This window comes from Littorina saxatilis, linkage group LG17 (genome assembly GCF_037325665.1).
Source record: "Littorina saxatilis isolate snail1 linkage group LG17, US_GU_Lsax_2.0, whole genome shotgun sequence".
Classification (NCBI taxonomy): domain Eukaryota; kingdom Metazoa; phylum Mollusca; class Gastropoda; order Littorinimorpha; family Littorinidae; genus Littorina; species Littorina saxatilis.
Window position 1 is genome coordinate 29,707,847 of NC_090261.1, and position 24,771 is coordinate 29,732,617.

At 39.9% G+C, this 24,771-nt stretch overlaps 1 protein-coding gene and 1 long non-coding RNA gene across 3 annotated transcripts; both read right to left on the minus strand.

The window, feature by feature from the left end:
* Positions 1–264: 264 nt before the first annotated feature.
* On the minus strand, positions 265–3,907 carry LOC138952962 (uncharacterized). Its single transcript, XR_011451462.1, has 2 exons — positions 1,145–3,907; positions 265–1,114 (listed from the first exon to the last, which is right to left on the minus strand). It is a non-coding gene; the product is annotated as an uncharacterized lncRNA (long non-coding RNA).
* Positions 3,908–3,926: 19 nt separating this feature from the next.
* Positions 3,927–23,116, minus strand: LOC138952951 (zinc finger FYVE domain-containing protein 1-like). Of its 2 annotated transcripts, none has more exons than XM_070324707.1 (11): positions 22,138–23,116; positions 20,985–21,489; positions 20,392–20,597; positions 11,725–11,822; positions 10,074–10,188; positions 9,518–9,615; positions 8,792–8,906; positions 8,106–8,276; positions 7,676–7,850; positions 6,862–6,966; positions 3,927–6,129 (listed from the first exon to the last, which is right to left on the minus strand). In XM_070324707.1, exons 1-11 carry the CDS (start codon positions 22,912–22,914, stop codon positions 5,897–5,899), a joined length of 2,598 nt encoding a protein of 865 aa, XP_070180808.1. In that variant the 5' UTR covers positions 22,915–23,116; the 3' UTR covers positions 3,927–5,896. The 2 variants fall into 2 exon arrangements, with proteins under 2 accessions (XP_070180808.1, XP_070180809.1); XM_070324708.1 differs by having other exon boundaries at positions 7,688–7,850; positions 22,138–23,115.
* Between the last annotated feature and the right edge of the window lie 1,655 nt (positions 23,117–24,771).

A 24,771-nucleotide genomic window follows, 5' to 3' on the forward strand; every position in this document is an offset into this window, starting at 1 on the left:
AGGATTTGAACTCACGACCTTCCGATTAGGAGGCCGGTGTCTTATCCACTTGGCCACTGCACCTGTCTTTTGTGATTTGATTCCTACCATTGTGGTTGAAACACAACTCGGACAGCATGATAGCTGATTTTAATAATTGTTCATTAATCTCTGTGGCCATGAATCGGAATCTTTTCAACCATCTGTAATTGACTTAATAGACCTATAGCTATAGCAGGGCTAGTCCTGCAAAACTTTCTCAAGCCAACAACAAAACAATCAAAATTCAATTTACTACAAAGATTTTTATTTTTGTTTCTTGCAAAACAGACAAAGGGAAGTGCAACAAAAAGAATCAAAATCAAAATTAAATCAATCCTGGGTAAAATTAACAAAATTTACAATAAAAACAAACATATTTTAAATGATAGTACACTTTAGCTTTAACAAAATTGCTTCTAAAGACAAGTGGACCAAAATACTGGAAATTACCGTAAACCAAAATTGAGTTCCAAACGCCAAGTATGATTCCATTTTTTTGTAATTCAACAAAATACGCTCTACTCTTAAATTAACTAACATTAAATCCAGTGTGGACTCCAGGTCTATTTAACAAAAAATAATGTGTGCTGTTGTACCAACCATCACCCACAAAACATAAGAGCGCTAAATTCTTATTTTTATCTTTGCGAAAAGGAGACTTTCTTGATTGCTGATGATTGCAGGTTCACAAATGAATATCTGACAATGACTGAAAATAACAGAGTACACAAATCAAGTTACAGAAATAAATAAAATAAAATAAACAAGAATAATTGCACTTAAGAATAAAAAGATTCAGGATGAAGCCTGTTGTACGTAAAATGAAAAAAAAATACAACAAACAAATGTAAGCACCTGACATTTAGTCAGCAATTTAAAAAAAAAAAAAAAAAGAAACTTCTGAAAAGCTACGCCATTTATGCTTATCACAATTACCTTTACAAGTAAAAACAACAACATAACACAGACCACAAAGAGATGATTTTTTTGTGTTATTAAAAAAGCAAGCACATATGTATGCATGAATGTACACTCTCTCTCCACTAACACACACACAAGTTCACACTTGCACACACACACACTCTCTCTCTCTCTCCACAAGCACACACACACACACACACACACACACACACACACACACACACACACACACACAAACTCTTGACCTCACAGTCCCATCTAATCCACATCAAGACCAGAAAAATCACATGGAGTTGAAGTTCCCATACAAAACATAATTTTGAAAGAGAAGGAACTAGTAGAATTGATTCTTGAAGGAAGGGTCATTCGTTCAAGTGCCGTGACTAGTGCAAGTACATGTACAGATTATGAATAGAGTCAGCACCTCATACCCAAATATGTCTGGAAGAAATACTTTACAAACTTGATTGCAAGGGAAGAACCATGACTTTGATTTTCCTTCGTTTTTTTACTTTGCGTAAAATCATTATGTACAATTGATTGCAGAGGTAAAATGAAGACTGAACATTTCTTTTTTCTGTCTTCTTGATAATGTGTCATACAAGGTTGATTGATCGAATTTGGAATTTTCTGCAAAATTACCAATACCTACAATGTTGGAAAAGAGTGCATAGATGCAAAGGGAGGGGAATCGCATACATACATCAAGTATACATTCCTCACGCAACAAAGGCTAGCAAAATATGACAGGAGGAATGACATATTCTGACAATTATACACAGACACTACGATTTCAAGGAGTACAGACTTCCTCAGTCAACTCAATTTCGTATAAACTTAACCCCAACAAATCGACATAAATTTGCAATTCAAGCACAATAAATGTTTACCCCTAAAACCATCCTTTTAAGACATACATTAGCAAAACAAAGTTAACACAAAGAACAAAAACAATTACTGTACTTTCGGGACTTTAAGACGCAACTTTTTTCCTCAACTTTTACCCCTGCGCCCTATTGAACAGTATCGCCTTGTGTATAGCTAAAGAAGAAGAGAACAGATGTACCCACATCGCTATTGAAAGTAACATAACACTCCCTCTCTAGGGATATATGCATGTTTTCGCTTCTATGATGTGGACACAGTTTCCTTTCAGACATCAAAGGCATTGTTGAAAATTCGGTCATTAACCCTGGGTCAGAGGGTCAGTATCTGTAAACTAGGGCAGGCAGCTGATCTCAGGTGAAAATGTGGTCAATGACCTGAGGTCACACGGCCAAACAGCTCTCAGAATGCAGATTCTTTGATCTCACCACACATCCGGGACAAAACGTATTTCCATTCTATACTTGATTTGACTTGCCGCAAATACACCGGAAACGCCTATTGTGTGGAATTTTTCAAATTTTTACCTTGAAAGTGGGGCTTGCGCCTTTTACAGCGAAGTGCCTTGTAGTAATAAAAAAAAAATGGTACGTACCTCCCAAAGAACTAAGGAAACAACATTTTTTACTAGTTAAACAGTACACCGCACAAGCAAGTATGGATAAAATCCTGCTCAGTAACAAACATAAATAATCTTAGAGTTTTTTTTACATATAATCTTATGAAGAGATTCACTATGAATCCTTTTGCAATGCAGACTGCATAAGTAAAGTACATCAAAACACTAACACACAGCTTTTTGTACTCTTTTCTTTCTTGCAACTTTCGTTCTTTAAAATGAATATCTCACTCATATATGATGTCACAAAATGATAGCCTTGTGAATCTGCACATACACAATTAAGCATGGCTATGTATGGTATTAATAATAATTGTGAAACAAACTTATGTGTACAAAGTACTGCCCTATGGCCTAAGAACCTGATTCTTATAGGAATGATACAGTAGAAATATAGAACAGTTTCTTGGTTACTATTTTTATTATGCTAAAAATAAGTATCAAGGGCAAGGTCTCTAAAAACTGTCAACATATTACAACAATGTCACCTCTAAATGTGTCACAATACTGAAAAGAAACCCTGCTCGCTGAATGAAAAATACTACAGTATCTTTGAACTCCACCAAGCATATGAAGCCAGCCTTTGCATGATAATGGCTTGAATACATATCAGCTTGCACAGAATTTGAAAAATCATACCTAATCCACAAACAAATTTGTCCTCAAAATGCAGCAGTCTAATTTGAAAAACTGAAGTGATGGCGTTTTTATCCCAGAGTATAAAATATACAAATTCACATCAACATAAAATGCTACTTTTTTTTTTTTAGTTTAAAAACAAAAACTTATGCACGTGCAGCTGCTTTACACAAACACATGTGTACATGTAATTCTAAAGTGTGACAACCACTAACAAGGCATTGGCATTTCTAAAAACATGTACAGTAGACTTCCTATCCACTACATGTATCATCAAAGACTACACCAGTAGAATCAGCATCAAGATGTTTATGGTCATGTTTTATCAACAACAAAATCAAAGAACACAATACTCCTCTCTTCTTCAATCTTTTTTGCTGCATTAGAATTTAGCTGCTAAACAGAGCCAAAAAATTGAATGTAGTGCTAACAAAATACTCCTTATGTAAAATAAACAATTTTTCAAAAGTGTACAGCTTGTTTTCAGGTTCAATGCTTTACTCGGCAGCATTTCACTTTCAGATTTGCTTTTTTTCCGTTATTCTCATGGTAACTTTTCATCTGCTTTTACCCTATTTTGTTCCATTTAACCTCAACTGGCCTCCAAAAGATGCGAGTCACAAACAAATAAATAACCTTTTCGCTGTTAAATCTCTCCCCTTGGTTTTTATAGACTCAACTCTGAACTCGAACCATTGGGTGCTTTCACATAGCATTAATACTACCCAACTGACAATAAATATCAGCCAATTCTTCGATCTTTTAAATCAGAATTTGTGATTGCAGTACATGTAGCTGACTTTCGGGGTCAAATTAATCAGAAAACAAGTCGCGTAAGGCGAAAATACAATATTTAGTCAAGTAGCTGCCATTTTTCAGCAAGACCGTATGCTCGTAGCATCGTCAGTCCACCGCTCATGGCAAAGGCAGTGAAATTGACAAGAAGAGCGGGGTAGTAGTTGCGCTAAGAAGGATAGCACGCTTTTCTGTACCTCTCTTTGTTTTAACTTTCTGAGCGTGTTTTTAATCCAAACATATCATATGTATATGTTTTTGGAATCAGGAACCGACAAGGAATAAGATGAAAGTGTTTTTAAATTGATTTGGACAATTTAATTTTGATAATAATTTTTATATATTTAATTTTCAGAGCTTGTTTTTAATCCGAATATAACATATTTATATGTTTTTGGAATCAGCAAATGATGGAGAATAAGATAAACGTAAATTTGGATCGTTTTATAAATTTTTATTTTTTTGTACAATTTTCCGATTTTTAATGACCAAAGTCATTAATTAATTTTTAAGCCACCAAGCTGAAATGCAATACCGAACCCCGGGCTTCGTCGAAGATTACTTGACCAAAATTTCAACCAATTTGGTTGAAAAATGAGGGCGTGACAGTGCCGCCTCAACTTTCACGAAAAGCCGGATATGACGTCATCAAAGACATTTATCAAAAAAATGAAAAAAACGTATGGGGATTTCATACCCAGGAACTCTCATGTCAAATTTCATAAAGATCGGTCCAGTAGTTTAGTCTGAATCGCTCTACACACACACACACACGCACACACACACACACATACACCACGACCCTCGTTTCGATTCCCCCTCGATGTTAAAATATTTAGTCAAAACTTGACTAAATATAAAAAATTACCATTCCACAAGACTTATTTTCCGATCTGTCATCAAGAAACAAACATATGCACTCTTGAAAAAAAATTTGGAATCAAAATTTGATTTATAACATTTTTACTTTTAGACAATGGTCTAATTCCTTTTTATTTTACGTCAATTTATCACAAAAACAGTTTAATCTTACAGTGCGATGAATACCTGATTGAAACAAATCCCAACCATTTTAGAGACAGGCAAAAAGTTATTTTCATTTGTCACTGAGACAAACAATAAATGCAAGAGATCATCAGGACAGTTACTCCTTCTACCTGATAAAACAGCATAGTGGTACCTGCACTGTTAGGCTCCTCTGATGAGAGGACACCTGCCAATAGAGGGCACTTTGTGTTGACCCTTAGTCTATTAACTCAAAAAAAATATCCCTCTCATGAAAGGCCACCTGCAGTGTAGGGACACTTTGGGTTGGTCCCAAGGGTGTCCTCTCATCACAGGTACTGTAGCTACAATTTTAACAATGGAAAAAATCGTTCTACCCAAATCAAAACCATTCCCGCTGCAGTCAAGCATGCCACTTCTGTATTGGGAAACAACCGATGACAGATCACATATCATCGGCGTTCATCTCGCACTAAGTGCAGAGTCTGACAGGATAGTCCCAGTTTCAACAGAAGAAAAATGTCTACCTCTAAAACAACGCAATCTCCTGGCAGCCCGACACGCCACCTTTGTACAGGGAGACAACCGATGAAAGATCACATATCACCGGTCTTCTTCTCACACTAAGCACAGACTCTAACAGGATAGTCCCAGTTTCAACAGAAGAAAAATCTCTACCTCCAAAACAAAGCAATCTCCCTGCAACCCGACACGCCACTTCTGTATTGGGAAACAACCGATGAAAGAGCCCATATGGTTTAAACAGTTTTATTCAGTTGCATAAATACAAAGCCGTAATTGAGAATTGTAATTAAGGGAGCACAACAAGATAAACTTATAAATGTGCTTATATCATAAGAGCCCATATCATCGGCGTTCTTCTTGCTCTAAGAGCAAACTCTGACAGAATAGTCGCAGTTTCAACAGCAGAAAAATCTCTCCCTCCAAAACAAAGCAATCTCCCTGCAGCCCAACACACCACCTTTGTACAGGGAGACAACCGATGAAAGATCACATATTACCAGTCTTCTTCTCGCACTTGGTGCAGACTCTGACAGGATAGTCCCAACCACGTAACGGCACTACCCGTTTGTTCGGCGAGCATTCGTCACACACCCCATGCCCGCAAGCTCGACAGTGATGAATGGGTCGCTTCAGGGTGAACTCTTGCTCACAAACGCTGCACATCTTGATCTGGTCGTCGGGCACCCAGTACTCTGGGCGGGCGGAATCTTTCAGGATAGCTTTGGAAAACAAGAAAGTAGTGTAAATTTTAAGGTGTTTTGTCTTATTGGTTTAAACTGTAAAAATCATGAATAAATTGGTTTAAATTTGTCCTCAGAAAAAAAATCATTAATCAATAAGTTCCCCCTCTCCCCACCACCAGAAAGAATATGCCTGCACATTTGAGCTTCTTGAAATAATGGTTTAAAGCTGTGCTTTGGCAGGCAGTGCACAAAAAGACAGATGAGTGATAAGGGTGCAAGTGTGTCTGTGTGTGTGAAATCAAGACAGTGCGTGGGTGCATGGTTACAAAAGCATGCAAAAGGCATTTGGTAGTTTTCTTTGTGCTTGTTCCTTCCTTTCTTTCCTTCCTCCTTCCTTGCTTTGCTAGCAAGCAAAGGTGTGCTTACATTGATGTGTTTTAATGTTATGCGTTCATTGTCAGCCACTATTTAATTTCTCATTTTGAGATAATAAAAGTATTATTGTTTAGACCTTTTCGGTATCTGAGAAGCTCTCGTGAGATATCTGCGAGACACGCTCTTTGTTATGCTTTGAACATCACGAGAACTGCGAACCTCGGCTTTGCAGCTCGCGCCAGATCACTGTATCACATGCTTTGCTATGCTCTGAAGTTTGCGAGAGCTTACGAGAGCTTGGAATACCGATAGAGTCTATTGTATTGTACTGTATTGTATTGTACTGCACTGTATTGTTCTGTAAGCATTAAGACAGAAAAAGAGCAAACTCACTTTTGGGGTAGTCCAGAACAGAAGCCAAAGCGCCAAACGTGGAACTGAACACCTCACCAACTTTTCTTGCAGTCACAGCTTCCTGGGCTTCAAGAGCTTCGTAATCTGATCAAACACACAGGAAATAAGAACATCAGCACTTCAAATTCTCCACAAATACACCACTAAAAACACCCAAATGTATGAAATAAAAAGACCTAAACATTCTGTACTCAACGAAGATTACGGAACAAATAACAACAACATTTCAACCCTAGGGTCATCTTCAGGCACACAAACAAACAAATTAAAAATAAGACAGACAATAGAACAGAAAGAAGAACTACAGATGTGAAGATTCACCAACCAGAACAAACGGAAACATGAGCCAGGAATAATGTATGAAAACAAAAAGTCTATTTACTTATCAAAGCAAAATTGCACTTGCCTGTAAAAGAAGACAATTTAACAGGAGGGAAAAGTGTAAAGATGAAAATGTTGGTCTTAGTATCAACACTCTAATGCTATATACTTCCAGTGCAGCTGAAGTTTGTACCGTGAAGGCCACATCAGCTCAGACAGTAGGGAATTCTTTTCTACCCAAACTGATTTAATAACATTCTCAAATTTAGCATGTGCAAAGTTCTGACATACAGATGGTTCTTACCTAAAGGTAGAGAATAAGTGGGATCAAGCTTTGAAATGTGCTGCAAACTTCAAAGCCGTACCTACATAGCAAATGCTCAACAAAGCTCACCTGCATAGACTTATGGGGAGAATACCAGTGAGTGCAAATATTGGCAGAAGGTGTGAAGCCTAAAATCATGCTTCATACCTGAACCTGTACCTGCATAGCACTTGTCACACACGCGGCACAGCTCGTCTTTCCAACCCCGCTCCGGAACCCGCCGCTTCTTGGAGGAACACTCGTCACAAAACCCATGGCCGCAGGCTCGACAGTGGTGCTTCTGTTCATTGGTGGTGAAAACCATCTCGCAACCCTTGCACATCTGCGTAAAAAGATTTTAATTAAAATAAAATAACAGCCATGTGAATGAATGATACATCTCTGCCATGCTAAAGGCAACAACTGAATCACTACACAGGAATTATTTTCAAGAAATACCACATGAGAGCAAGCCTAGAGCCACTCTTGTGGTACATGGAATTTGTAACGCAATCTGAAAAAGCTGGCACAGGCTGCAGTCTACTAAGTATCAGCAAAAATGTGAACTCAAGGCAAACAATTAAGCATTTCCACTCACAATGATCTGCGAGTTAGGCACCCAGTACTCCGGAGCAATCTGGTCAGCAGTCCACTCGCCGAGGAATTTGGCTGGTTTGGCGCTGACACTGCTGATCGTGTCAGCCACATAGCTGAAGCCGTCAATCACCTTACGCGCTGCATTGTGGGTCCCCTGCAGCAGCTGGTTACCCTGGAAACACAAAGATAATATAAAATCCACAAATGATGGGCGCAATGGCCTAGTGGATACGCTGTCAGCCTCCCATGTGAAAGGTTGAGTGTTTGAATCCCAGCAGCGACTGGAGAATGCAAAGCTTTCATTTTTTTTTTTTTACAAAAACAAAGTTTGGACTCTAAGAAAAACTGATCTGGTCGCAATAACGAAAGAGTTACTTGCCCCGTCACAAATGGTGACTCCCGTTTAGAATGTTTGAAAAACATTACATTTTCGCTACTGTAACAGATTCGGGTCAAAATATTGTTTTTGGAACTGCTTTCAAGCTTTTCAGTCCATAAAATTGAGTCAAACTGTGACACGTTCGCCTGCTACAAATTTCCTTCTGTAATATGACTATTGGGTTACGCCCCTTAATCGCTCTGTATCATGACCCGTTTACCTGACTTTGACGTTCAAGTTACTGACGCCGAAATACATCCCCGTACTGTAAAGGGTGACAAAGGGGAAAGTTGTGAAGGGTAAGTTACCTGTGGCCAAAGATGTCTCACTTCCACCTGCACCATGCTCTCTGGGTCCGGGTTGCCGTACCAGTGCTGACGGCTCCGGTAGATCACTCCACACGTCGGACACTCCAGCACATACCTGGAAAAACAAATTCCTAACAAAGTGATGTCAGCATACAAATTTCACCTTTCACTGTTGTAAAATAACAGCTTTGCAAAATAAATGTATCAAAGAAGGTGACTTGAGTGTTTTGGTTGTGCCTGTGTAAGTTTAGTTAAGGTAAGGTAAGGTAAGGTAAGGTAAGGTAAGGTAAGGTAAGGTAAGGTTAGGTACAATAAGGTCATGTAGTCCTGGGAGGCTACTCTCATAGAAATTCCAACTGCAATCTCCATGGAAAAACTGAGTTGCAATACAGTACGACACAACACACTTTTTTACAACTCTTTTTTCGCATGTGTATGTTCATGTTTTCCCTGCCCTGAGATGTTCGCTGTGAACTTACGGATCTATTACCTGAGCATCCTGAACATGGGTGTGTTTGGAGCAGAGTCTGCACAAAGTTGACTCTGGGTAATAAACCCCACACCGAACTCAAGGTTCAAATGCATACTGATAGTGACAAACTGGTTTCAAAGCTAAATGAGCTATTTCCCCACCCTGAGTATTTGAGCTACTAGTGTGTCGATTAATTCAAACGAAATGAACACAGTTTTCTTCCTCTTCTTCATCTTTAAAGTCTGACCACTCACCCTGACACCAGGTACTTGGTCAATCCTACCCAGGTGTTGTCGCTGGACTCTGAAGTCTTGGGAACCACAATGTTCTTCCTTCCAGCAAGGGAACACTTCTGTAAAGCAGTAAAAACATTGCATGCTGAAATTAACCGGTGACGTACTGTAAGTTTGGCCAGACTCCACTAACCCCCCCTCCTTCCACCCAAGGCAGCAACTTATCCCTCTCTTTTTACTCCTAATTTATTTTAAAATTTCAGTTCCCATTCCAGTATGAAACTTTCTTTCAAGCGTATAATGACTGTTAATTAAATCCAGTTCAAATTTGACAAGAAGAGACAACAACAAAATAAAAAAAGGAGAAAAGCAGGATAACAACACTTTTCTCTTTTCATAACACAAATCACATTATGTGAGTGGTATACACATGCATTGCTTACATAAATACACTTTCTTGCCAAAATTGGAACACAGACAAACTACACTAATAAGAACTTACTGTTAAAAAAAAAGAGCTGAAAAATGTTCACATACAACAGAGATCATAATTATTATGAGGATGGCATAAACATACCTTGCATAAGTACACTTTGTTGCCATACTGGGCCTCATACTTGCATGGTCTGCCTTCCACAGCTTCGTGTGGTTCACGCTCAACGTCATGGTTCATTGTATGCCTGCACCTGTTCCTGAAATTGCAATTCAAGTTACAGCAAGGTATATATAGCAAGGCCAAGCCAAATCAATTAGGGAGCGCAGGCAATGTAATTGTCAACTACGCTCCCTAAATACTGTGACCGTGAGTTAGGTTTCAGATTATGAGAATGATGCACTTTGCTGGTCAATGATGTTTATGGCGACTGCCTCTTTTGTGTGTGTGTGTGTGGTGTCTTTTTCAAGAATGATTATGATTTACTATTAAGCAGGGATGTCGTTAGGCGTCAGACATCGGACATAGACCAATTAAAAGGCTCAAATGTCCGATTCATATAGCCCCATGGCGGTCAGATGTCCTATCGTTTTGAACTGAGCCCGGTCATTGTCCGATAAGGACTCCATTCATTCGGACAGCGCGTTATTTGATAATTTTTCTTTCAGTCTCATGATAGAAATCTTCAAAAAGCGATCGAGCGCTTTCGCGTACAGGTCCACTGAAGTTGTGCAGGGCAGATCTTGCGTTTTCCGAACCGTTTGCGTACAGCCGTCTACAGCACACTAAAGTTAGGAGTACGGGAGACAACTCCAACTGACCAAGGCTCGCTTCTGCTTTAATTTGCTTTCGGTTGCAGATCAAGCGCACGGCACTGAATTATGCCACCGAAGAAAACTAAAGCCTGCCAAAGAACAGCAAAAGCTGAACACGTTTGGCGTTTGAACGGCATCGTGTGCTAAATTATAGGGCCAAGAACAGGGGAAAACATGGCTAGTATCATTCTGGAAAATTACAGTGTCAATAACAGTGTCGCCGCTGAAACCTCCACAATCACGGAAAGTAAAGTTTCGTCACTTGTGGATGGTGTCGGTACAGCAGGAAATTCACACAAATGCTGTTTAGTACTAGTTGGTTAGAAGTTGACAGCAAAGAGACCATCTATATAGGCAAACTGTTTTGTCGAACCTGTCAAGAAAAAGCCCCGTCAGGAAATCATGCAGATTGTGTGCTAATCAAAGTAAGAGTGCTGAAGTTTTTGGTTGCTTTTTAGTTTGTTTGTTTCTTTTTAGTGTGTGTCCTGTTTGAAACAAAAGTAATAAAACAATATACGCACACAATGTTGGTGCATATACTGATATGTCGGTGTGCACATGATTTTGTGTTTTGCACAAAATTATAATGTCCTATTAAAATTTCTGAAAGCAGTTAAATGTCCTATTGATGCCGAAGAGCTCAGGACATTTGTCCTATAGGTATGAATTTGTGGCAACATCCCTGATCAAGTAACAAATAGGCTGAAAATGTCTCCATCAATCAAGCTTGTGCACTTAACTGTAAAACACTGATCTGTGGCCCAATACAAACATGTGGCTTAATCAAAAACTTTCTTTTTTTTAACACACATCTAAAGGCTTACAAAAATGTAATTCTTTCAACACATGTATATGTAACATGTCATGAACAGCGTGAAACATTTTACATGTAGTTGTTAACAAATTTGGTGGGGTCAAATACAGAGCTCAAATATATAGCAAAGATCAAACAAGCCAAATGAAAAAGAGCTGAAACATACCCGCAGGCCTGACAGGCACAGGTACATGTGAAGTATTCCTCTGGAAATGTATCAAGCTGCACTGCCTCCATGTTGCCGCTGAACTTGTCGTTCAGCCTCTGCAAACAATCAACATCATCACACCATCCCACTACTCAATGTTTCTTAATTACTGCGTAACCTCGCTTTAAAGACAGCCTCCTCCCCCCACCCCCCCCACCCCCTTGTAAGACCTACCCCATTTAAGACCTGGCCTTTTCAGGTATTTTGTTTATAACGTTTTACCTTTTTAAAGACCCAGTTTTTCAGATTTCTGTAGGTCTTTAGAGGGGGGTTTCACTGTCATCAGTGATGAGACAGCATTTTTTTCCCAACTATACTGCAGGCTTTTGGTTTGTCACCAGTATGTGTGGAGAAAGGGCGATCTCTATGTTCTTTCATTCTTTAGATTACATAATCAGTTTCCTTTTGTTACTACTTCTCATTAGCTCTTTTTTGTTTGCATGCCATTTGTGTAAAATATATATATATATATACACATGTATACACTATATAACTATGTCAGTAATGTAAATCATTCTATATAGACTCCTCGAAACAAGGCTAAAACAATAACAAGTACCAGTTTGCTTTTATCTACAAATTAAACTTGTAGCAATAACAAGGACAGTGTTGTTTGTGTGTATTGGGGTTTGTCAGATACAGCTGGACAGACCTATTATTAAGAGCAATTATAATAATTGCTTGCACTCATGCTTCAAAAAATATATATACATACATCATATATCAAAGAACTGCAAAGTTCAACATTGTTGATTCTTCTTCGACACAATTTAGAACAAACACTCTCTAAACTAGAGAGTGAACTTTTAGTTTTCACTCTCTTCTGCACTACACTAACCTGGTTCTCAGCAAACTAAACCAGTAAGACTAAGAGCTTGGTAACTCAGGGAGAATAAGAGAGAGAAAATGTGTCAAGGTCTACTCCTTCATCTTGTTTGACTTTGAGCTTAGTCCCTGACAGTTGGCTTTTTTCTAAAGAGCAGTTTTTTCACCATCAAAGCATTCCCACTGCTTCTCCATTTCACTGTTCAAACATTTCATACCACCTTCTCTGCACTACACCAACAGAACGGAAAGGGCTGCTAGTTGGATGGGGTAATGCTATGATGGGGTACCACAGAGATATTAATTTCAGGCTGCATGGCCCATTATATTGCACGTTTTGTCCACATAATGCTGAGCTGAAACGCCATAACAAAACAACTTTTCAGCAAACAAATTCACATTTGTAAAACTGCTGGGTAAGCTTGACAGAGACTCATAGAAAGAACATTTCCCAAGAGTAAAAACTAAAATGTATTAGTTAATCATGCATTTAATACACAATGTAACAAAATACAAACAGAGAGATCATCAAATTGTATCAGTAAAAATATTTTTAAAGAAAGGCCTGGAAGTATCCCCTCACCACCCCCTATTCCTAATCAACCTGGGGATCTCAAAAATAATCTCTAGAGCTTTGAACCCCTCCTTGTTTGATACCCAACACAAACATGTATACAGTGTATCCACCCTTTTAAGCGCCGCCCCCCCCCCCCCCCCCCCCCCTTCACACACACTTTTTGAGACTTTGCTTTTTACATTTAGTCAAGTTTTGACTAAATGTTTTAACATAGAGGGGGAATCGAGACGAGGGTCGTGGTGTATGTGTGTGTCTGTCTGTGCGTGTGTGTGTGTAGAGCGATTCAGACCAAACTACTGGACCGATCTTTATGAAATTTTACATGAAAGTTCCTGGGAATGATATCCCCGGACGTTTTTTTCTTTTTTTCGATCTCATAAACACCTTTGATGACGTCATATCCGGCTTTTTGTAAAAGTTGAGGCGGCACTGTCACACCCTCATTTTTCAATCAAATTGATTGAAATTTTGGCCAAGCAATCTTTGACGAAGGCCGGACTTCAATATTGCATTTCAGCTTGGTGACTTAAAAATTAATTAATGACTTTGGTCATTAAAAATCTGAAAATTGTAAAAAAATAAAAATTTTATAAAACGATCCAAATTTACGTTCATCTTATTCTTCATCATTTTCTGATTCCAAAAACATATAAATATGTTATATTTGGATTAAAAACAAGCTCTGAAAATTAAAAATATAAAAATTATGATCAAAATTAAATTTCCAAAATCAATTTAAAAACACTTTTATGTTATTCCTTGTTGGTTCCTGATTCCAAAAACATACAGATACTAGAGGAATACCCGGCTTCGCCGCGGTGAATCACGAGACAGAGACAGACAGCGTGGCGGTTCACCACAATCACCTTTGAAGGCGAAGTCCTCTCAAACGGGATTGAGAATTTTTAGAGCTTATTTCTAAGCCCTATATTATCTGTTATGGCTTCTCAAATGCCAGAACATACAGACAAGACAAAAGCCGCCAGACCCCATCACAAACAGAACTCTACAATCCACAGGTGTTGCCTCCACACATACACACACACACACAGACACAGAAGCCATATGAGGACAGGCACAATACTGAGCAATGAAATTCTGACATGAGCATCAAAAATAAAAAATGCTCAGATGGAAAAGTCTATGATTGTAATGGGAGCTAAAACACAGCTTTACCGGAAATAAAAGTCAAAACATAATTGCCTTCATGTCTCTTTCCTTTATTGATCGTCAATCATAGGTATGCATGGACAATGATGTAAGTATTTGGTGGACACCAACTGCAAGATATTTCTATCAAGTTAAAACTTTTGGAATCTTTGATTTTGTCTAGTGTTTGAGTTACATTTTATCCATAAAATCCAGCCAGACAGCACCTACATTTTGTGTAAATCAATTGAGCGCCTGCCAAACGGTTGTGTGACGTGTCTAGTGTGTTGGCGAAGTGTCTTGTGCTTGTCACTTCTCGCTTTCAGCCCTCACCGCTGGCTAGCACCGTCTGTCCTTTTTAGGACAATGCGAAAAGAGAGCAGAATGCGTCAGTCTCTCCTGCCAGTACAATAACCTCTCCACAACAAGCCCTATGTAGTGCCTCCATCGCGGCGACAGGCGTAAACTGGGTACCGCAAGGCCCCAGGCTAGACTACAAGGACTCGGAGGAGGTTGGCCCCTAGACGTGCGGCATGCGGGCCCACCGGTGTGTGGAAACGCCCAGGTGCCCACGAACCAACCTCCAGCTATGGGTCAAATAGCCGGGCAGGATAGGCTCGTCAACCCTGGCAGGCAGCTATCCTAAGAGAAGACCACTCTGAATTCAAAACGAGGGTAGAGGAGGCTCATCATCCATGAAAGGAAACTCGTCTAGGAGAAGGAAAACTCCGAAATGAAACCCACGCAGTCCCTCGAAGACGGAATGGCACTGGCCTTTTTTAGGCGGGGAGCAGACCGGGTGCCTACGCTATCCTCGACAAATGGTTGTGTCATCAACGAATCAATCAATTGAGCAAGAAATAGTTATTGTGAAGACACCATTACTTACATCATTTGGCAAGTCCATCACTTTTTTACAAGAACAAGATTAGGCAGCATTGTAATGCTGCTGATTTAATTGATCACCTTTCTGGTAGACCATGCAACACAACTGAAAACAAAAGTGAAGGCCTGAAAATAATATGGCAAGTGAATCAGATGTAGCGTAAGTTATGAAGACACCAAGCGTAAGTTATGAAGACACCAAAATTGTGAAGTCTGTTATGCTTGAATTCTAGTACTCTTGAAATCTAGTCTGGTGTGTAAGAGGTTCCTGATACAGTTTGAAATGATCTCACTCATTCGATTCATTGCAACAATGGCAAATATTCACAGTTACAGGCAAAGTCTGAAAATTATTACGTAAGTTATTTTTGACACCAGAATTGTTGTGTCCAACATTACCAACATCATCAATTATCATCGTTTCACAACTGATTATTTTTCTTATTCGCTTGTTTTCTTTTTCTGTTTTCTGTAGCAGATAACATACGTAAACATGTTTTGATTTACATTGTATCTGCCATCTACCACAATGAACTGAATTGCTGATTGCGTTGGTTCGAGTGACACGAAACGAAAATGGTGTCAGAAATACGAACGTAATCTAAAACAAGCCACACTATTAAAATGCAGGAAAATGTAACTAATATTTCCCCTTCACAGCTTTCTTTATACAAACTCGAAGAAACTTTAAGTCAATCACAAAAAATATAAACTTTGGTTCAAGAAAAGGTCAAATTTTCCTGACGTTCGTATTGAAAGACACCAAAGTGGCGAGAATGACGAACGAAATCCACTAAGTTCAGCATCAATTTAAACAAATGCTGGTGATTTTGCATAAAACATGAACAAAAGTAGTTGCCTGTTGGGTAACTCAACTGAATACAGCAAAATCAATTAGGGATCGATGATTCTTGAAGTTCGTCTGTCTGAAAAACTCTTAAGATGTCGTAAGTTTGCGCGAAACGCCAAAGACACGAACAACTTCCAGGTCAAAATACCTCCTCTCAATGCATTGTGGGAAAGGTGAAGGCCATTTATTCTTAATCTGTGGAAATTTCCGCAGTGCATTGAGTCGATTGACATTCGTTCGTGTGCCTGTGTCGACTTCGCGTTAGATTTTGGAAGTGCAAAAACGTAAGTAACGCAGTGACGCAAAACGTCGGATATTGCCTTTCACACATTCTTTCACAACGCTAGGTCTTTTGATTGCTTTTATTTGTGCTAGATTGTGTCATTTTATTCAGTAACTTTCAATTATCAGTGGAAATATCGAGTTGCATGTAAAAGATATGATGATGGTATGGACTTAGATCAGCGTGTGAAGTGAGACACGAAGCATTACTTACAGAATGCAATTTTTTCGTCCACGCTAACGACACATTTTACGGTAAAGAAAGAAAATGAGCATATCTAATTGTTAAATACACTTAGTTTGACCAAAATAAATACAAACATGACACTACAAACTGCTTCACTTACCATTGTGCTTTCTCAAACAAGACCACTCATTTTTGTCAGGTTTCAGTGGCCATTTTAAGTTGTATTTTCAATGGAAAATAATCAAAAACAAAATAACCATCAACAGAAAAAATAATCTGTAAAATGATATTAATTCTTTATTCTCTCTTTAATCACAATACAACAACATTAACAACCAGAAGAAAACAGTTCTTTGCAAAAAAAATCCAGAAAGTGGCTACCATTCATTTTGTACTTTTTGCTCAGTATTGTGCCTGACCTCATATATATCTATGTATATATATATATAAATATATAGAGATAGATGACAGTAGATTTTTCGATAAATAGATTCGACCTTTGCAATTTTACAGTGAGGACAACTTACGGGTACATGCAAGGAAAGCCCACAACTTTTAAGGCGAACAACTCTGCAGAGTCTGCTGTGAAGGGCGACGGTAGTCTCCCTGTCACACTCGACCCCCTTTGAATGAACTTTGTCCCCAAAGTTCCCAACAATGGACCCGCCAAGCTTAGGTCCCTCCCAGGTGGAATGGGAACAGCACGAAAATGATTCAGTGGCCTGAACATTTCATGTCGAGTCCCATCGCTGTCGACAACGCCAAATGTAATCGAGTGCCGAAACACCACAATCACCTTTGAAGGCGAAGTCCACTCAAACGGGATTGAGAGTAACTGTTATGGCTTCTTGAAGGAAGGCCTGAACATACAGACACACCAAAGCCGCCAGACCACATCACAAACAGAACTCTACAATCCACAGGTGTTGCCCACACACACACACAAACACACACACAGAGAAGCCGTATCTATATCTATAAATATATAGAGATAGATGACAGTGTATTTTTCGCGTGGCTATAAATTGATTCGAGCTTTTCCCTTTTACACTAAGGACAACTTACGGGTGCAAGGAAAGCGTTCTGGACAGTGCAGTGACATTCTAAAAATAGTAACGTAGTAACAGGAATATGGATTGACGCCACACGAAGGAAGGGAGATAAAGGCTGAAAACACTGGAGAAGATAAGGAAGAGTTACTGGGAATGGATCCAGAGAAAAACCAAAATCGGTTCAGCGCTGCGCGCTGAGAGCACGTGTTGAAATATCTCATCGATGAGGTTGTGTCCGGGGTGTGGCTGAATACGGACTCCAAATTTGAAAAAGATCCACCGAGAACTTTGGCCGTGCATCGCGGACACACACACACACACACAGACAGACAGACACAAGTCGTAGATATCTATATATATATACGACTAGTGTCTGTGTGTCTGTCTGTGTATCTGTCTGTGTGTCTGTGTGTCTGTGCGCGATGCACGGCCAAAGTTCTCGATGGATCTGCTTCAAATTTGGTGGGCATATTCAAGTAGACCCGGGACACGACACAACCTGGTCGATATTTCAACACGTGCTCTCAGCGCGCAGCGCGGAACCGATTTTGGTTCCACCTCAGCTATTTTGGTTCCACCTCAGCTTACCCGGGCCCCCATACCGACACACCATAGCCGCTACACCACATCACAACGCCAAAGTTCTCGGTGGATCTTTTTCAAATTTGGACACCGTATTCAGCTACACCCCGGACACAATATCATCGATGAAATATTTCAACACGTGCTCTCAGCGCGCAGCGCTGAACTCATTTTCGTTTTTGTGTTCATTTCACCATTATAAGTAACTCTTCCTTATCTTCTCCAGTGTTTGGCGTTTATCTCCCTTCCTTCGTGTGGCTTTCCCGTTCAGTTGTAAGTTACTACACTGCGCTGTCCACTGCGCTGAGCGTCTTCGGATATTCCCGGCGTTCTGTTACTGTTACCTATTTTTAGAAGGTCAACGCAGTGTACAGAACGTAAATTGGACCCGTAAATTATCCTCACTGTAAAAGTGCAAAGGTCGAATCAATTTATAGCCACGCGAAAAATACACTGTCATCTATCTCTCTATAGATACGGCTTCTCTGTGTTTGTGTGTGTGTGTGTGTGAGTGTGTGTGTCTCTATGTAAGCAACACCTGTGCATTCTTCAGTTCTGTTTGTGATGTGGTCTGGCGGCTTTTGTGTAATTTTATGTACTGGCCTTCCTTTGAGAAGCCATAACTTGCTCAGTCCTGTTTGAGTGGAGTTCGCCTCCAAAGGTGATTAACACGGTTACATTCGTCGACAAGGATGGGACTCGATATGGTCAGGAATGGCATTATGGCCACTGAATCATTTTCGTGCTGTTCCCATTCCACGAATCTGGGAGGGACCTAAGCTTGGCGGGTCCATAGTTCGGCGTACGGCTCTAAGTACTTCTTCCCGGCGAAGCCGTCTACCCGGCGAAGCGGGTACTCATTCTAGTATATATATATATATATAGATGTTTGGATTAAAAACACGCTCAGAAAGTTAAAACGGAGAGAGGTACAGAAAAGCGTGCTATCCTTCTCAGCGCAACTACTACCCCGCTCTTCTTGTCAATTTCACTGCCTTTGCCACGAGCGGTGGACTGACGATGCTACGAGTATACGGTCTTGCTGAAAAACTGCATTGCGTTCAGTTTCATTCTGTGAGTTTGACAGCTTGACTAAATGTTGTATTTTCGCCTTACGCTTGTTGAGACTTCCTGTTCATAACTATTGTAAATCACTAATGTATGTGATTTCCTACCGGCACGGTTGGCCTAGTGGTAAGGCGTCCGCCCCGTGATCGGGAGGTCGTGGGTTTGAACCCCGGCTGGGTCATACCTTAGACTTTAAAATTGGCAATCTGTGGCTGCTCCGCCTGGCGTCTGGCATTATGGGGTTAGTGCTAAGACTGGTTGGTCCGGTGTCAGACTAATGTGACTGGGTGAGACACGAAGCCTGTGCTGCAACTTCTGTCTTGTGTGTGGCGCACGTTATATGTCAAAGCAGCACCGCCCTGATATGGCCCTTCGTGGTCGGCTGGGCGTTTGTTTGTTTGTTTGCTTAATGCCCAGCCGACCACGAAGGGCCATATCAAGGCGGTGCTGCTTTGACATATAACGTGCGCCACACACAAGACAGAAGTCGCAGCACTGGCTTCATGTCTCACCCAGTCTTATTATTCTGACACCGGACCAACCAGTCCTAGCACTAACACCATAATGCCAGACGCCAGGCGGAGCAGCCACTAGATTGCCAATTTTAAAGTCTTAGGTATGACCCGGCCGGGGTTCGAACCCACGACCTCCCGATCACGGGGCGGACGCCTTACCACTAGGCCAACCGTGCCGGTCCGGCTGGGCGTTAAGCAAACAAACAGACAAACAAACAAACAAACGTGATTTCCTCACATTTTGTGAGGTCTTATAATAGGGATTCCACTGTACATGTACAATAAGGCCAAAAAGAAAAATATGTCTGTTTCCGGTAACCCGACCGACCCTATTTTTAAGCGCCGACCCTAAAGTTTTTTTTCGCTTTTCGCACACAAAAAAATAACAAAAAAAAGAAAAAAAACGGGAGGTAATCGGTCGATGAGACTTCACAATCGAAGAGACTTACCTCCCGTTTCCGTCGTCACGTGAAAAAAACATGGCGGCCAATGACGCCGGGGGAAAAAAACAACACGTAAAAAGACGTTAACAAAACGTAAGAAAAAGGTTAAAAAAAAATAAAAACAACGACCGACCGACCCTATTTTTTTGGGCGATGTTACCGGAAACAGACATATTTTTCTTTTTGGCCTAACATACAAATGATACATACTTTCAGCGAATGGAACATGACTGCAGGGTTGCGAGCAGCTCTGATGGAATGATCCTGAATCTTGGTCAACAACACATTGCGGAAGGAAGTGAAGTCTGTCGGTGGCTGTGGAGTTCTGATGCCCACGTAGCATATCTCGCTGAACGCTTCCACTTCAAACTTGTTTTTGGCGAACATATCCCGAAGCACTGCGTCTGTTCTTCTATCTAAAAGGATGTTAAAAAAAACACACTTCAATTTCATTTGATTATGAAACGCTTTCACTCTTTCTCACATCAATATATATGTAAGCTTCAATAATTTACCATTATCACTGATGTACGTTACTACCATTCATTAACTTGTTCGCATGTGGTTTATTATTTTCATTTTTAACTGTTAGTTCAAATGTTTTTCTTAAATCAAAGATTCTGTTGAATAAGTGAGCTATGTTAAAAAATGAAATAAATTAATCATGCACGACAGTCCCTCTTACATAGTACCACTGGTATACATATTATCTTACAAGTTACATACAAGTTATATTTTACATGTCGGCATCAACCCTTTATCAATCTATTATTCTATGGTGACGGTATGAAAATCTGACATACTGCTTTCACTTTGAATTGGGTCTGTATGATTAGTCTCCTGGAAAACAATCAGCATTGGCCCCAAGTTTGACTCCTTGATTTTGTATCGTTGCGATGCCGCCCGCAGCTCTTCTGTGAAATGTTTTTTGTAGGCCTTAGATGCGTTGCTCAGAAACACAAACATGTCTTTATGCAGCCTTTCAGCCCTGGTGCGAAACACCACAACATCGGATGTTGCTAACACTTTCAACAGCAGTCGAGTTCGCTTGTTGTCATTCGCTGAGGACCCCAGAAGACCCTCTGTGTCGATAGCGATGACATTGGTTTCACTGTCAAAAGCTGCCCAAACTCCCACAGTGCAGGAGTGCTGACTGGTGGATGTCTGAAACACTTCCTGGCCTCCGAAGAGAGTGTGGTTCATGGTGAAGGATTTGCCATCTCCGGTGTTGCCAAAAATAGACACGACCTTGACCTGTGCGTCCTTAGAGCAGCCAAGTTTTTCAATGAACGTCTCTTCATTTGTGACCTGCAGCAAGTACAGAAATTACATTCAGTTCCAATATTATTATTAATATTAAATTCAAAGCTAGAAGTAGCAAACTTGAAATTACAATCATCACTGCTTATACTGCTGCTTCTGTCCCTGTGCCCCATGCTGACTCTTAAGCCTGTCCTTAACTGGGTGAAGTTGACTTCGCGAAGCTGGTTATCAATGTGATTTAGCCATTTTCCAGCAGAATGAGCCCCATAGATACTCAAACTCAAACAGAACCTAAAAGACTCTCATTCTCAGGAAGTTATCACCAAAAGTCTGTTTTTAGACTCTTTTAGGTCGTAATATAAAGCAGTACTTGTAGGAAAGAAGTATGTGACAATTGATGTGTGACAGTGACACTTCATTATATAACATAACATATATATATATATATATAACATAAGAGGCCTAATAGGCTTTTCAGCCTTTTGCCTGCTATGTTTTTCAACTAGTGATTTGAAATATCGTTGTTTATATTTGTGTGCTGCGTACGTCCTAGGACGATCTCAATTGAGTTAAATTTGTAGAGAACATAAATTGGCAATGTCTCCAGTGCTTGTATTTGTCAAGTAAGTTTTTGAACGTGTTTTGAAGGAAGACCTTAATTCTCTGAATATGGACAGCAATTAGGGAAAGTACCTGCAACTCCTCTCTGTCGTCCACAAGCAGAAAACTTTGAGGGCCCAGTGAAACGGACTGAGTTCCACTACCACTACAAGGAGGGTCACCATAGATGCTGATGTCATCCATTCCTGCCTCTGCCAGCTGACTGGTCAGCAAATCCATCCCTGCTCCTGGACATAAGTCTGGCATACTGTGTCCGCTGCTACAATTGGAATGAGCGCTTGTCATGGACATCCTGGCAGAACCAAAATCACTATCCACAGTGAGGGTCTCCTGAGGGGAGAAACTCTGCGCCTGTGGGAACGAACAAAACGTTAAAGTGTCGTCTCCTACGCCCAGGGGAGATGTTGGTTTGATTGTGAGTTGTGTTGCTGCTGAAGCTTCCTCTGCGGCCTTCTGTTCTCGTTCTCTCTTTTGATAATGTGCGAAGGAGATGTTGATGTGTTGTTGTTTACGGTTTTTGTGGGCAATTGCGTAGCAATCAAAACAGAGAGAAAATTGACAGTTTTCACACCACACGTCAGCGAAGTTCCTGTCCTTGCACTCGAAGTTCAGATACTTTGCCTGACATAGAAGACTCGATGGAGGGGGCTCGATCGTCCGTCTGTCGTGATACTCGAAACTAACTTTTCTGGAGTGGATGTCTCGTTCACAATTTTGGCACTGAGCCGACTTACAATCAGTACAAAAATAAGCAGCCTCTGTTGTAATATCGGGGCAACAGAGTTTCTCCTGACAATACTGTCTAGATGTTCGACACTTTTGACGTCTTTTGGGCTGCGGTCGCATCATTTGGACGACAATTGAGTTATGTCATGTTCACAAGACTTTGTTCCTGACTGGACTGACTGGGCTTTACCGATCCGCGAAGTCATCAAAACACAACCACCCAAAAGTCGAAGCGTATTTCGTTAACATTATTTTGATGTTTTTACTGGATCTCAAAATTAAAAATTACGACACATTATTTTAGATTTTATTAAAGGTTACCTACTGAATTATTTGTATCCATTGGTATACTATCTGTGTTTAGTTTACTTGGTTTTCAACCACAGGAATCTACTTAATTTACCCGGTGCTTGTTTTTACGTTTGCAAGTGTCGTGTGCGGTCTGACTAAATACTACGCGACCGCACGCGGACGCACGCGGCCTTGCTTCATAGCACGCTTTACTGTACCTCTCTTCGTTTTAACTTTCTGATCGTGTTTTTAATCCAAACATATCATATCTATATGTTTTTGGAATCAGGAACCGACAAGGAATAAGATGAAATAGTTTTTAAATCGATTTCGGAAATTTAATTTTGATCATAATTTTTATATTTTTAATTTTCAGGGATTGTTTTTAATCCAAATATAACATACGTATATGTTTTTGGAATCAGAAAATGACGAAGAATAAGATGAAATTATTTTTGGATCGTTTAATAAAAAATAATTTTAATTACAAGTTTCCGATTTTTAATGACCAAACTCACTCATTAGTTTTTAAGCCACCAAGCTGAAATGCAATACCAAACCCCGGCCTTTGTCGAAGATTGCTTTGCCAAAATTTCAATCAATTTAATTGAAAAATGAGGGTGTGACAGTGTCGCCTCAACTTTTACAAAAAGCCGGATATGACGTCATCAACGGTATTTATCGAAAAAATGAAAAAAACATCCGGGGATATCATACCCAGGAACTCTCATGTCAAATTTCATAAAGATCGGCCCAGTAGTTTAGTCTGAATCGCTCTACACACACACACACAGACACAGACACACACACACACACAAACACACACACACACACACACACACACACACACACACACACACACACACACACCACGACCCTCGTCTCGATTCCCCCCTCTATGTTAAAACATTTAGTCAAAACTTGACTAAATGTAAAAAGGAAGTTATGATGCATTTTCGAAGAGCTAGCGAGCGAAAGTGCAAGCATCGGATATCTGCGTCCGACCATGTTCGCATTGTTTTTAGAATCGCAGGCACGACCATAGATTAAAGTACGGTTGTTTAATATTCTTATATATCTAGTATCTTCAGGACATCGTCTGCCTTTACACCGAGTTTTAAGTCACAGAAATAAACAAGTCGCGTAAGGCGAAAATACAATATTTAGTCAAGTAGCTGTCGAACTGAACGCAATGCAATTTTTCAGCAAGACCGTATACTCGTAGCATCGTCAGTCCACCGCTCATGGCAAAGGCAGTGAAATTGACAAGAAGAGCGGGGTAGTAGTTGCGCTAAGAAGGATAGCACGCTTTTCTGTACCTCTGTTTGTTTTAACTTTCTGAGCGTGTTTTTAATCCAAACATATCATATCTATATGTTTTTGGAATCAAGAACCGACAAGGAATAAGATGAAAGTGTTTTTTAAATTGATTTCGACAATTTAATTTTGATAATAATTTTTATATATTTAATTTTCAGAGATTGTTTTTAATCCAAATATAACATATTTATATGTTTTTGGAATAAGAAAATGATGGAGAATAAGATGAACGTAAATTTGGATCGTTTTATAAATTTTTATTTATTTTTACAATTTTCAGATTTTTAATGACCAAAGTCATTAATTAATTTTTAAGCCATCAAGCTGAAATGCAATACCGAAGTCCGGGCTTCGTCGAAGATTACTTGA